Source organism: Mesoplodon densirostris, chromosome 4 (assembly GCF_025265405.1).
Source record: "Mesoplodon densirostris isolate mMesDen1 chromosome 4, mMesDen1 primary haplotype, whole genome shotgun sequence".
In the NCBI taxonomy this organism is placed as follows: domain Eukaryota; kingdom Metazoa; phylum Chordata; class Mammalia; order Artiodactyla; family Ziphiidae; genus Mesoplodon; species Mesoplodon densirostris.
Genome location: NC_082664.1, coordinates 23,300,735 through 23,315,469, shown reverse-complemented (window position 1 = coordinate 23,315,469; position 14,735 = coordinate 23,300,735). Strand labels below are relative to the sequence as shown.

Here is a 14,735-nt window from a genome sequence, read left to right as displayed (position 1 = left end):
AGTTTATATAAAATGAAGTCGAGGCAGATGCCCTCCTGCCTCCTCATTGTTGCTTCTGGACCATTATCTCTCCTCCTCCTTAAAACCTCTCCCCAACTTCGACTCTTGTGCCCTCAAACATTACCACCCTAATATACTTTTTTTTTTAACCACTCTTTTTTTGATGTGAATTCTATACAAACCTTTAATTTTTTTTCAATTTTATTTTTTCTTTTTTTAAAAAAATGTTTTTATTCAAGTATAGTTGATTTACCACCCAAATATCTTTTTTGTTGTGATTTGTGAACTCCAAAGTTACTCCATCTCATTTCTTGAAGCTCTCAGCACCTGATGTACTGTTACTGATTCCTCTAACACTACTCCTTTCATAATTTTTGTTGATTTCAGTATCCATGTGGATCTTCTTTCCTATACCTTGGCCTCTGACTTCCACTCCAGTAACCTTGTCCTCCACTCTACCTCTAGACTTCAGGTCCATGGTCATAGGCCTGTCATGACCAATGATTCCAAACCCTTCATAATCTCAGTCTCAAACATTCTGCTGTCTTTCCACGTGTTTCCTTCTAATACAGTCATTCCTTCAATTCTTTGGTCTTACTAGGAGCTACAATCTATTACTAATATTTCACTGTCTTTCACCTCTCTCATGTCTTCATTTCTTCCTTATGAAGCTTAAATTCCATATCTATCATTATAAGCACTGACTAGTACACACAGCCAACTAACTACCTTGACCCTCTCACTATCATCCTTGCATAGAAAAACCCTACCTTGCTTAAGTCCAATTCCCACCTACTGTGGGCCTGGACTTTTGCAGGTGGGCTTGGCAAGTGGTTTCATTTTAAATCATTCACCGCTGGTGGGCCCCAAGTGCTGTACAGCAATAACATCCCATTTCCCTAGGCACTCTCCCAGATGAACATGTCAGACCTCCTCCCCTCTCCTCAATTCTCTAGTCCTCTCTCATTCTCATGCCCAGCTGATCATCTTGACTTCCATTTCATTTAGAATAAAATCAATCAGAAGAGAATTCCTCATGGTCCCACCACCACATCTACCCACCTTCCTGTATCTATGTCTACACCCTCTGTCTCCTCTCCTGAATTTTAAGTCACTTTTTAAGGCTGGGCCCTTCACCAAGGTCTTGGGTCCCATGCCCTCTCAGCAATTCAAGGGCATTGCTTCAGCAATCCTCGCCCTTCTGTCCCAGAGCATCTATATTTTCCTCTTTACTGGATTATCTCCCATCAACATTTAAACATGCTATTGTTTCTCCCATCTTAAAACAATATTTCTTGAGCCTATGGATTAAAAGACACCTAAGACACATATCAGTCAGCTGTAATACTTAGGTCAACTTGGCTCCTGACTCCAGTGAGACAACTACTTTGCCTCTCTTGGAACACTGATTGAATGTTTGATGACTTTAAAGAGTTATTATTATTTTTAAGTGTTCTTTTATTTTTTAAAGATACTTTAACTTTCAGGACTATATACTGAACTACTTATAATTTTAAAATATCCCTTCAACTCCATATCTACCTCTGTATTCTTTTGTAGCAAGACATCACAAAAGAGTTGGCTAGAATCCTAAATCCTCTCCCCCAATCCCTGTTAAGCTCACTCCAATCATGTTTTCACCACGCCACCAAAACTGCTCTTTTCAAGGCCACCAGTGACTTCCACAGTTGCTAAATCAAATGGCCAATTCTTAGTTCGTGTCTCAGAAGCATTTAACTATGTTGATGACTTCATCCTCCTTACAATACCTTTTTCTTTTGGCTTGCAAGACACCACTTTCTCTTGGTTTTTCTCCACACCTCTGATTGCTCCTTCCCAGTCTCCCTCTCTGGTTCTTCCTCTTCTTGTTGATCTCTTGTTGTTGGAGTACCCCAGCGTTCCACCTGTGGCCTTCTTTTTATCTCTCTTTATTCGTGTCCTTGGTGATCTCATCCACTCATATGGCTTTGCATAATGCCTGTGATATCTAAATAGAAATCTCCAATCCAGACAACTCTACCAAATTCCAGACTTATAACACACTGCCTACTTGACACTGCCACCTGGATGTCTAATAGGCATCTCAAACTTGACCTGTCAAACTAGACCTCTGACCATTCCTCCAAATTTGCTTTACCTGCAGCCTTCCCCATCTCAGGAAATGGCAACTCCATTCTTCCAGCTGCAGACCATATGTCATGGAGTCATTCTTTTTTTTTTTTTTTTTTTTTTTGCCGTACGCGGGCCTCTCACTGTTGTGGCCTCTCCCGTTGCGGAGCACAGGCTCCGGATGCGCAGGCTCAGCGGCCATGGCTCACGGGCCCAGCCGCTCCACGGCATATGGGATCCTCCCAGACCGGGGCACGAACCCGTATCCCCTGCATCGGCAGGCGGACTCTCAACCACTGCGCCACCAGGGAGGCCCCATGGAGTCATTCTTGACCTCACTTTCTCTCAGACCCCATATCCAAATCCATCAGAAAATCCCATTCGTTCTACCTTTTAAATCTATACAAACTCCAACAATTCTCAGCATCTCCACTGCCACCACTCTGGTCCAAGGCACCATCTTGTCTATTGTTGGTCTTCTTGTGTCCACCCTTTGCTCCCTTTGGCTTATTCTCAAAGCAGTAGTTTGATCCTTTTAAAATAAGTCAGATTGTACCATTCCTCTGAAGGCTTTTGATCTCACTGTGATGAAAAGACAAAGTCCTTTTGATGGCCTACAAGGCACACACGATCTGGCTCCTCATTACCTCTCTGACTTCTTCCATATTTCCTAACCCCCTACTGTCTCAGCTCCAGCCATACTGGCCTCCCTGCTTGTTTAAACATACCAGGTACACTCTCATCCCAGGGACTTGGCACTGACTGGTCTCTCTGCCTGGAAGGCTCTTTCCCAGATATAACTATGGCTCTCTCCCTCATCTCCTTCAGATCTTTGCTCAACCAACTCCTCAGTGAGGTCTTCCCTGACACCCTTCCCCATCTCTAATTGTGACCTACCTCTGGGCTCTTCCTTTCCCCTACTCCGTATTGCTTCTCCCCAAGGTACTTATCGTTATCATCTAACATACTGTTACTTTAAAAAAAAATTATCCCTCTCTATAGAATGTAAGCATAAGAAGAGCAGGAATTTCTGCATGTTTAGTCAACTGCTATAACTCTAGATTGTAGAACTGTACCTGAGACATAGAAAGCAATCAATAAATACTTATTGAATAAATGCACATGCTGTTTTAAAATTTTAAACAAATAATTAAACAAGCTCACTGTCTTGAACTTACAGCTTTTAAGCCCTAGTTATTTTTAACTCAGTATCAATAAATTAATTAAACTGCTTTTTAAGCAGTAAGTTAACCTTCTTTCTGCTCTTAGATGCATTTCATCTACCAATTTACAGATGTGACTACACATTTATAATGGATCAGCTTCTACATACTGACCTTTAGAAAACCCCACATTCATTACAAGCAAACATAAAAGAGACTTACAATTGCTGCTGAAACATTGGCAAGCCGATTAATGCTTATTTAATTTGCAATTGAATTCATCAAAGGTTAATCGTGTATTTGATAATGACAAAATATCTCACAAAAAAATAGAAACTGTTCCAATGTTTGGGGATGCTAGAGCACCTAATTGCTTCTGAGGAGCAATTTGTTCTTCCTATGACATCAAATATCAGTTGGGTCTTTTTTTTTCCTGGCATCCTTAAAATTTGGTGATATTCTTGCCCAGTATATAACCCTGCAGGCCTCACTCTCTCCAAATTCAGGTCCTGTTACTTTCATTAGATACTTAACTTGAGATGGTTCCCATGACCTAGGCTATTAGACTTCAAACTGTCTGCCAGGCTCAGCTCAGTTGCATTCTGTTTTGTGAGTAAATACTTGCTAGAGACAAATTCTCTTGAAGTTCAGTGTCCATCACTTGATGAGCTCCTTGTGGAAAGTGCCAGAGTCAGTAAGAGAGAGGGAGGCCCTCCAGCTAGTAGGCTTCATTCAATATGGCTGCATTCACAAAGGAATTCAGGTCCTTTAACAGCTGATAGCTACTCTCCATATTCTTATCACTTCAAAACCAAAATTTAAAAATTAAACTATATTTTGAAGGATTAATTTTAGGAAAGATACACTATTAGGAAATTCTGGATTCAAAGTGGTCAAATAAAAATTTAGATGAATGTGAAAAGATACAGCTTCAAATAACTTAAAATGATCCCTGCCTTGTTAAGTCTGAGGATTTCTTCAGACTGAGGCTCTTTCTCCATCAACTCCAGATTTGGAGATTGTCCAGTGTAGCTCAGCACTCAACAAGTATTTATTCTCAGCTCTTGCACACTTTTACATGCTAAATGGAGTAGTGATTAAAAGTCAAAGATGATGCATTGAACTTAAGCCTTTATTTCTTCTCCCTCCCGAGATGCCTCTAAAAAGATGGGAAAGAAAATTTTAATGTACATAAATCAACAAGGACAAAGAAGACAGGTGAGGGCAAATGGATGGTCTGGAGAGCTACAGAATTCGGGGGGGAAAAAAAGGCAGAGGAGAAGGAGGCAAAACCCACAGGGAGCATATATTCAGAGGCAACTTCCTTGCCATGCAGAATCTCTGAAGGGTATGAGATTTAGCTGTGATGGATGTGGCATGTGGCAAGAGATGTGGGGCTAAAAACAAAAGGATTAATTGAAGGTCTCTGTCTGGAAATGGTAACCCTCCACCCCATTCATGCAAAACACCAACAGCCACGTACCTCCCCTCTAAGCTGGAGATTGAAGTCTTTTTTCTGAAGAAGTTGAAAAACTCTAAAACAAAAAAGACCTCCACATTGGCATTTTAGGGTTCAACAACATAATGGCCATCTCCCCACAGAATTGCCCTAAAGCACAGTCTACTGGTAGACAAGCTCCCTATCAGATTTTCAGTGCATCGTTCTTCAGCATGAATGTGACACCAAGGAACACAAGCCAAAGAATGCTTCTAACATGAAATATCAAAACCAAGAAAAACAAATGGGTGGGGGGGGGGAGGAGAATGAGCCTGGAGGAACCAAAGACGTTAAAGAGAACAGAAAAGAACTTTTACAAGGCAACAGTTAGTGACCTGAGATAAATCTGAGATGTTTTATCCCTGTAACAGTAATGATAATAATGGCTAATATTCATTGACAACACACTGTCAGTTACTGTTCAAGAAGATAAGGAAACTGAGGCACAAAAAGTTAAGTAACTGATAGTAAGTGGGGAAGCCAAAATACAAATCCAGATAGTCTGAATTGAAAACTCATGCTACTAACTGTGTGTGTGCATCCTCAAACATGCTATAAAAAAGGAAGATAAAACAGGAAAGCACTCTTTAAAAATGTATTTGACAAGTATATATGCAGAGCCTTCTGTCTTCTAAGCACCAGTCTGTGTATGAAAAATATAGCAATAAACAGAACAGGCAGAGCCCAGCTCTCATCAAGCTAAAATTAAAAAATTCAAAGCCAGGCAGAAAGACAAATACTGCATGATCCCTCTTATATGTGGACTCTAAAAAAGTTGAATTCACAGTAACAGTAGAATGGTGGTTGCCAGGGGATGGGGGATGAGGGAAATAGGAAAATGTTGGTCAAGAGGTACAAAGTTTCAGTTATGCAGTGTTAAGTTCTGACTGTCTAATACACAGCATGGTGACTATAGTTAATACTATATTGCATACTTGAAATTTGCTAAGAGAGTAAATCTTAAGTGTTCTCACCACACACAAAAAGTTACATCTGTGTGAGGTGATGCATATGTTAATTAGCTTGATTGTGGTAATCATTTCACAGTGTATACATGTATCAGAACAGCACTTTGTACACCATAAATATATACAATTTTTATTTGTCAATTATACCTCAATAAAGTTGGACATTTTTTAATTCAATAGAAGAGATGGAAGATACAGTCAAGGAATTTTACCAGATGATTCAATAAAAATAATAGCAGAAAATTATAAGAAAAGATGGAGATATGTCTGATGGTTCCAGGACGGTCCTTTTCCACTTACCAGGAATTCCAGGGAAGAAACTCAAGTTATTGCATTATTCCAAGGCACAAGTTATCCTGGGAACAATACCAAAAATTGTCTTACAGGTGAAGAGCACAGGTCTCCAAATTGAAGGGACCCCTCCATCCCAGTGTCCAGCACAATAAATGAAAAAAGATCTATATCTATATCAAAGCACACTTTCATGAAATCTCACACCAGGGAAGAGAAGGCCATATAATCATTTCACAATATATACATATCTCAAATCATCATGTTGTACACCTTGAACATAATATATGTCAATTATATCTCAATAAAGCTGAGAGAGAGAGAAGGCTATAAAAGCTGTCAGAAAGTAAAATCACATCAATGACCAAAGAATATATGGAATCTAAAAAAAAAAGAAAAATGGTTCTGAAGAACCTAGGGGCAGGACAGGAATAAAGACACAGAGGTAGAGAATGGACTTGAGGACATGGGGAGGGGGAAGGGTAAGCTGGGATGAAGTGAGAGAGTGGCATGGACATATATACACTACCAAATGTAAAATAGCTAGTGGGAAGCTGCTGCACAGCACAGGGAGATCTGCTCGGTGCTTTGTGACCACCTAGAGGGGTGGGAAAGGGAGGATGGGAGGGAGACGCAAGAGGGAGGAGATATGGGGATATATGTAAATGTATAGCTGATTCACTTTGTTATAAAGCAGAAACTAACACACCATTGTAAAGCAATTATACTCCAATAAAGATGTTTAAAAAAAAATGACCAAAGAATAAGAACCTGAATGGCATCGTACTTACCAAAAGCCACACTGGATGCTAGAATTCAGTAGAGTAAAGCCTTTAGAATTCTGAAGAAAAGTGATTTGCAACCTAAAATTTATAGCCAGGTAAAGTGTCAATTGAATATAAGAGTAGGGAAAAAGGTCATTTTCAGTCATACAAGGACTCAGAAAATATCTTGCATATATGACCTCTAAAAAATTACTTGGAAATGTACTCCAGGGAATTCCCTGGTGGTCCAGTGGTTTGGACTCTGCACTTTCACCACTGAGGGCATGGGTTCAATCCCTGGTGAGGGAACTAAGATCTTGTAAGCCGGGAAAAGAAAAAGAAAGAAAAGAAAGAAAGAAAGAAAGAAAGAAAGGAAGGAAGGAAGAAAAGAAAGAAAATGTACTCCAGTGAAATGAGGGAGAAAATCAAGAAAGAAGACAACACAGAATTCAGGAAGAGACTCGCGCTGGAGAAAGGGCAGAGACTTAGAGAAGCGTGAACTGTAGACATTGGAGGAACCATGGGTTCCAAGCTGGAAAGCAACAAAACTTGTTCTTTCCAAGTTTTAGAAAGAACATCCTGTCCTAAGTCTGAAGGCAGAATTAGTAGACACTTACTGGGAGACAAGTCAGGAACTTTTTGCAAAACTCAGTTGAAATGTAATTCAGACCTAAACTAAGGTGGTAGTTATGAGAACCATGACACTGTAGACCCATAAACAGCAGAGCTGAAATCTGATTGGGGGTCTAGCTCAATTGCATTTTACTGTAAACATTCATGGCATGAATACTGAACAAGGACAATAGAGAATCCACAAGGACATAAGCCCTGGAAGATGGCACTTGGTGGGCAGGAAATAAAGAAATGCCAGTAGGTTTAGAGGGAAGAATCATTCCATTGGGTTATTTTGAAAAGAAAGGCAGTGCTACATCCACTGGGAAGTATAGGAGCTCCTACCTTCCTTTCTGCAACACTCAGAGCTGTCTGATTAAAACTGTAGATCTCTGCAACAGAGGTTAAATTTTTTAAAAGGGGAGGTTGGAGGGGAAGCTGTTGTTCCCCTTGCTTGACTCTGTAAGGGCTGATGTAGCACCAGTGCAGCAGCCTACATCAGGAGAGGGCCGTACCTCAGAGCACTTTAGGAGCAGTAGGCTTAATGGATACTTAGAGCTACATCAAGTGGCTCATGTCAGTGGGGAGTGAGATGGCTCCAGATAGATTCTAATTTGGGCTGTAAGGAGTCTATGGCCCTGAGATGAGGTTGGAGAGGAAGGCAAGGGCCAGATCTGCAGGGCCTTGACAAGCATGGTATGAAGAGTAGATGTTATTCATGTACATTAGGAAGTCACTGCAAGGTTTTGAGCAGGAGAATGACCTTGCTCGACCCATATGTTACCACTACTCTACTGTTGTGTGGAGAATGGACTGGAAGGGAGTAAGAGCTGACAAGAAAACTACCACAGCAAGAGATGCTGTTGGCTTGAACCAGAGAGCTTCCATTAGAGATGCAAATACGAACTCTTCTGGAGTTCAAATGCTAGATTAAATGGAGGAGGAGCAGGCTGGTGTCAGGATGGGGGATTAGAAGCTAAATTTGGGATGGATCTGTCAAGTTGGAGCTGCCTATGAAAAATCCATGTGGAAATGTCAAATAAGCAGTTGACTATATAAGCCAAGATCTGGGCTGGAGCTGTATTTGCTTGGTTCCTTGCTTCTGACTTGAGCTTAAACTCCAGATTGTGGCAAGGAGGGCATTAACATTGAACACCTACTATATGCCAAGTACCAATTATGTTACAGATGTTTCCATTACAAAGTTTATACACATTTTCCAAAAACGCCTTCCCAATTCAGCCTCACCAGGATTCTGTGGGACTGAGAAAAGAGCAGAAGATGTCACACTAAAAGCCATGAATTAATTCTACTTTAGTAACTGACACTAATGTCTACACTGTCCCCAACTAGAGGTTATCTGGGAAACGCTCATTGCAGACACTCAGACAAATCAGGGAGTAAATTCCTCCCCCCAAGATTGTTAACGAGTTCCCGGAGGGGTTGCCGCACCTGGATCTATGTTCAAAGACTCCAGAGACCTGAAGATATGAAGGAGCCTGATGATAATCCCAGCCCCCCAGCCACTGAGCTGTCCTAACCTTCAAGTCTTCCCGGCTGAGTCCCAGACAGTACAGAGCAGACACAAACCATCCCCTCCATGCCCTGTTCAAATTCCTGGCCCACAAAACTATGCTTATAATAAAAAGATTACTGTTTGATGCCGTTTAGTTTGGGGGTATTTTGTCATGCAGTAACAGGAATGGTTACTAAAGTGTTTTCTCAAGAAATATCTATTAAAATGCAAACGTACTACTTGGAAGGATAAACTCTTTCAGATGAATATACACAATCAGTGTATCCAACAGACAGCGAAGCAGAAAAAAGGGGCCAAGAGATACTCTCTTGTTTCATTGACAGAAAAGAGACAAGTAAGTGGCCTCCAGAAAACCGGAGGCATAAAGATGGCCACACCATGAAGACACATGGCTAAAAGAGAAAGTGATGCATCCAAAGGAAGATGAGGCAGGAGAGCAAAGTCCAGCCTCATTTACCTCACAGCTGGGCTTAATTCCTCAACTCTCTCACTAACCACAAAGTTATGCATTTAGGCCAGTTTTCCAAATGTACTTGCTTAATGTTAAAAATCACCTGGGGATTATATAGTAACAAGCACCAAGGGTAATTATTACCCCCAGGCAAGTTTGGGAAATGCTGAAATATGGAATTTTTAAATTAAATATAAAACAAAATAGCGAACATGACACCCTCCCCCCAATAATCACAGTTCTGCAGTGAATGGGGTTAATACTCAAGCTTCCTGTTTATAAAAAGCAAGTAGCAAGTTCTAGCAGCCTTGAACCCTGAGAATGTAAATCCCAGCTAAGTCCAATTACAATAATGTGGAGTAGAAGTTGAAAATATTGGAATTCATTTGCTAATCAGTCATTACTAATTACATGAAACATTAAAAATATGATTGTAAAAAAAAGGAATATTTAATGAATGTCAATTTAATTCAATTGATAAAATATAAAATAAGAGAGATTTTAGTTTAAATATTTATGGTCTTATTCAGGCTGTTACTCAACACAAGTGAAAATGATGGAGCAAGATACGTAACCTGGATTCTGTGGGACTGAGAAAAGAGCAGAAAATGTCACACTAAAAGCCATGAATTAATTCTACTTTAGTAACTGACACTAATGTCTACACTGTCCCCAGCCTCACCACCTCAATCTGAATCTCATTTCAAATTGTTAATATAAATACTGGAGTTTTCTTTCCCGGAATACATTTAAAGCCTTCTAAAGAATCTGTGGCGAGATTGTTCTGAGTCACGAAGTCACCATGTAACTGGTTATGACTCCCAAGTTCTGCGTCATTAGGAGAAGGTTTTCATGATACTGGTATTGATCCATATCGATGAGCACTTTATCAATCCCAAAACCCTAGCCTCCACAGAGACTGGGAGCAATTTAGGCCCCTCTGAGCCTTTTCAAATTTATTTCTCTTGCCTCTTGAGACCATTTAGTAGTTATATGATGTAGTTTTACAGAGTAAAATTGACATCCATCTCTGATTCCAAGAGTTTGTGTGTATTGTAATGGGTAAAACAAAATGTCTGCTGAACTATGTATTATTTGTACTGATAGATCCTGGAGTTCTAAACAATAAAAATGGAAGTCCCTTGCAACATACCAACTTAGAAGCATAATATCCGTCCTTAGACCAGTGGCTGTGTGTAATAACTCAGAGTGCATGTTCTACAGCAGAAAGCATCATGTCATCTCCCCATTAATCTCAGGCCTGTCTGTCTTTCTGGCCAAGAACTGGAAGGCCCTGGCTGCTCACCATCTCTCTGTATCACTGTTCTCTCCCTCCCAGGGATGTCTCTCATACCAGTGTTACTGCCCTGCCATCCAAAGGCCTGGAACACCTGAAGGAATTGATAGCAAGAAACACTTGGACTCTAAAGAAACTCCCACTTTCCTTGAGTTTCCTTCATCTCACACGGGCTGACCTTTCTTATCCGAGCCACTGCTGTGCTTTTAAGAATCAGAAGAAAATCAGAGGGTAAGTGGCAGTGTCTGGAATAAGTGACAAAAGGCTTTGGTGGAAGTTGAATTAATTTCTGGGTTTGAGGAAGAAGCTCTGTGGTTTGAAAACCAGGTGGAGAAGAATTTGGAAACATCCATCAGAGACATGAAGTTCATGGGACACAGTGACTGCAGACCGAAAGTGGTTGCAGATAAGATATAAGGCCTGTGTCGCTGGATCACAGCAGGGGAGGGAAGGATTCTAAGTGATAATGTAGGAGAGGCAGAAATAACCAGATCATGCAGAATTTTGTAGAGGTTACATGACATGATTTCTGGCCTCCAGACCCAACCCATATTAGGTGCCACAACTATGAGGACAGACTTAGGAACAACACAAGCAATTGGATTACCTGGTCAGTTCAGGCCTTGCAAATGTCACAGCTCCCTGGTTACAGTGTGGGCTTTGTAGTCACCTGGGTTTGTGTCCCAGCTTTGCCACTTCCTAGCTGTGTTATCCCACCCTACTCACTTAAACTTCCTGAGCCTTTGTGAAGGGAGATCGTAATGCTACCATTTACAGAGGTTTTGAGAAGAGCAAATGAGAAACTGAGTAGAAAACACCTATCACCATGACCTGGAATTTAAGTTCTCATAATATGTATTATTTTATTAACAGGCTGCTTGTGAGGCTGCAAAAGAGGGATGGCCTTCTTTTTCTCCCACGCTCTCTCCGAATCTTGTCTTCACCTACAGTTTCACTCTGCATCATTTCCCCTTTTGTGTCTGTTCTTCATTTATCTCTTATTCGCTCCCTCTTGGTTTCTATATAGTATCTGTGGGTTGACTTCCTGCACTCAGACTAGCAGTTGTAAATAAGTTGGGATCTAGCTGTGGGGATAGAAGCAAACAGGAAAGTTGAACAGCTGTGCAAAGAAAGCTAATGCGGGCATAACAACTGCAGAAAACTAGGAGTGGGGTACGGGGACGATGTTAGCCAGCCCTGAGCAGAAAAGGGACCAGGGACGGGTGGGAGGCTAAAGTGGACCCTGAGGGCAGGGTCCAGATTTCTCGTCAACCTCCAAACAGGTTGGAATAGGCAGTCCACCTGGCATTTTAAGCAGAGCTCAATAGATGAATCTGCTCAGCAGCTAAAGCCAGTTAAAGAATCCCATTTGGGGAATTCCCTGGTGGTCCAGGGGTTAAGACTTTGTGCTTCCACTGCAGTGGGCACTGGTTCGATCCCTGGTCGAGGAACTAAGATCCTGCATGCCACGTGGCGTGACCAAAAAAAAAAAAATCCCTTTTGATATCAGTCTGGAGAGCTAGTGAAACACTAAGTCTTACTTCCATAAGCATGTCTGCACAATAGTGTCCATTTATTCATTTGTTCAATAAATATTTATTGAGCACCTGTTATATGCCTGGCACTGTCCTATCCACAGAAGGAGGCTTCTTGCATTTTGTTTACGTTCTAGAATGGGAAGTCAGAAAAGAAACAGGCAAACAAATAAGAAGATATTAGATAGTGCTGTGAAGAAAATAAACACAAGGCTCAGGCAATTTATTAAAGAAGACGAAGGAAGCCTCTTCTGAGGAAAGAAAATCTGAGTTTAAAACTGAATAATGAGTAGAGGCAGCCACTAGTTTTTCAGGCAAAGGGAACATGTAATTCTAAAGCTCTGAAGAGGAATAATAATAATAATAGTAACCAAAATATACATGGCACTAACAATGTTCCAGGTGCTGTTGTAAGAACTTCAAAATGATAAACTCATCTAATCCTTTAACAATCCAAAATGAAATAGATACTCTCCCTATCCCATTCTACAAATGAATAAACCAATGTTCATAGACCTACCCAAGATGAAACAGCCAGTAAATAGTAGAATCAGATCCTAACCTAGGCAGACTGGCTCTAGCATCCATACTTTTTTTTTTTTAAGTCACTGTTGTTCTTGAACTGGTTGCAGATGAGAAATAAGGACCAGTGTCAGTGGTCACACTTGGAGAGGGGAGGGTAATAGGAAATGACATAGGAGAGACAGGCCTGACCAGATCATGTAGAATCTCACAGAATCATGTATATCATACGAAGTAGTTTGCATATTTTGCTAAGTGTTGTGGGGACTATTAGAGGGTTTTCAGCAAGTGGTGACTTATATCTACTGCCTTGCAGAATCCTTGAGTCTTTAATGTGTAATGAGAGCAGTATTCGGAGCCTGCGTCAGAGAAAATCTGTGAAAGCTTTAAATGGTCCCTTCGACCAAGAATATGAAGAGGATCTGGGTGACGGCAGCGCTGGGTACAGGGAAAACTCCAAGTTCCAGGATACCCACAGCAACTCTCATTATTATGTTTTCTTAGAAGAACAAGAGGATGAGATCATTGGTTTTGGCCAAGAGCTCAAAAACCCCCAGGAAGAGACCCTACAGGCCTTTGACAGCCATTATGACTACACTGTGTGTGGGGGCAGTGAAGACATGGTATGTACCCCCAGGTCGGATGAGTTCAACCCCTGTGAAGACATAATGGGCTACAAATTCCTGAGAATCGTGGTGTGGTTTGTTAGTCTGCTGGCTCTCCTGGGCAATGTCTTTGTCCTGGTCATCCTCCTCACGAGCCACTACAAACTGACTGTCCCACGCTTTCTCATGTGCAACTTAGCCTTCGCAGACTTCTGCATGGGGATGTACCTGCTCCTCATAGCCTCCGTGGACCTCTACACTCAGTCTGAGTACTACAACCACGCCATCGACTGGCAGACAGGCCCTGGCTGCAACACAGCTGGTTTCTTCACCGTCTTTGCCAGCGAATTGTCAGTGTACACACTGACAGTCATCACCCTGGAGCGCTGGTACGCCATCACCTTCGCCATGCGCCTGGACCGCAAGATCCGCCTCAGGCACGCCTACGCCATCATGGTTGGGGGCTGGGTTTGCTGCTTCTTGCTCGCGCTGCTCCCTTTGGTGGGAATAAGCAGCTACGCTAAGGTCAGTATCTGCCTGCCCATGGACACCGAGACTCCTCTCGCCCTGGCGTATATTATCCTTGTCCTGTTGCTCAACATAGTAGCCTTTATCATCGTCTGCTCCTGTTACGTGAAGATCTACGTCACAGTCCGGAATCCCCAGTACAACCCGGGGGACAAAGACACCAAAATTGCCAAAAGGATGGCTGTGTTGATCTTCACTGACTTCATATGCATGGCCCCAATCTCATTCTATGCTCTGTCGGCACTTATGAACAAGCCTCTCATCACCGTTACCAACTCCAAAATCTTGCTGGTTCTCTTCTACCCACTTAACTCCTGTGCCAATCCATTCCTCTATGCCATTTTCACCAAAGCCTTCCAGAGGGATGTGTTTATCCTGCTCAGCAAGTTTGGTATCTGTAAACGTCAGGCTCAGGCATACCGGGGTCAGAGAATTTCTGCAAAGAACAGCACCGGTATTCAGGTCCAAAAGGTTACCCAAGACATGAGGCAAAGTCTCCCCAACATGCAGGACAACTATGAACTGCTTGAAAACTCCCATCTAACCCCAAATAAGCAGGACCAAATCTCAAAAGAGTATAAGCAAACAGTTTTGTAAGTGGTAGGGGGACTCGGGCTGGTTTCTTGAGAGTGCATTCCAACCACTGACACAACACACAGCTGACCCAACCTGCAGGTAGTGTTAAGCTCTGGAGAGGGACCAGCATTAACCTAATCATTGCCTCCAAGAAGGAAGAGAGGCTACCAACGTGTCTGAATCCCAGGTGATATCAAAGTAATGTATACTTTCTGGAAGAGTTGCTGGATGCTAAGTGCAGTGATGACATTGTATAAAATGCTTAATAAATATCAACTG

The 14,735-nt window shown here is 41.7% G+C and overlaps 1 protein-coding gene across 1 annotated transcript in view; it reads left to right on the top strand.

Annotated features, from left to right (window-relative positions):
• TSHR (thyroid stimulating hormone receptor) overlaps positions 1–14,477 on the top strand; it is a 163,543-nt gene extending 149,066 nt beyond the window's left edge. The window contains exons 10-11 of the mRNA XM_060097966.1: positions 10,733–10,921; positions 13,064–14,477. Coding sequence (XP_059953949.1) covers positions 10,733–10,921; positions 13,064–14,477 — 1,603 coding nt within the window. The remainder of the gene's footprint in view (positions 1–10,732; positions 10,922–13,063) is intronic.
• The last annotated feature ends 258 nt before the right edge of the window (positions 14,478–14,735 follow it).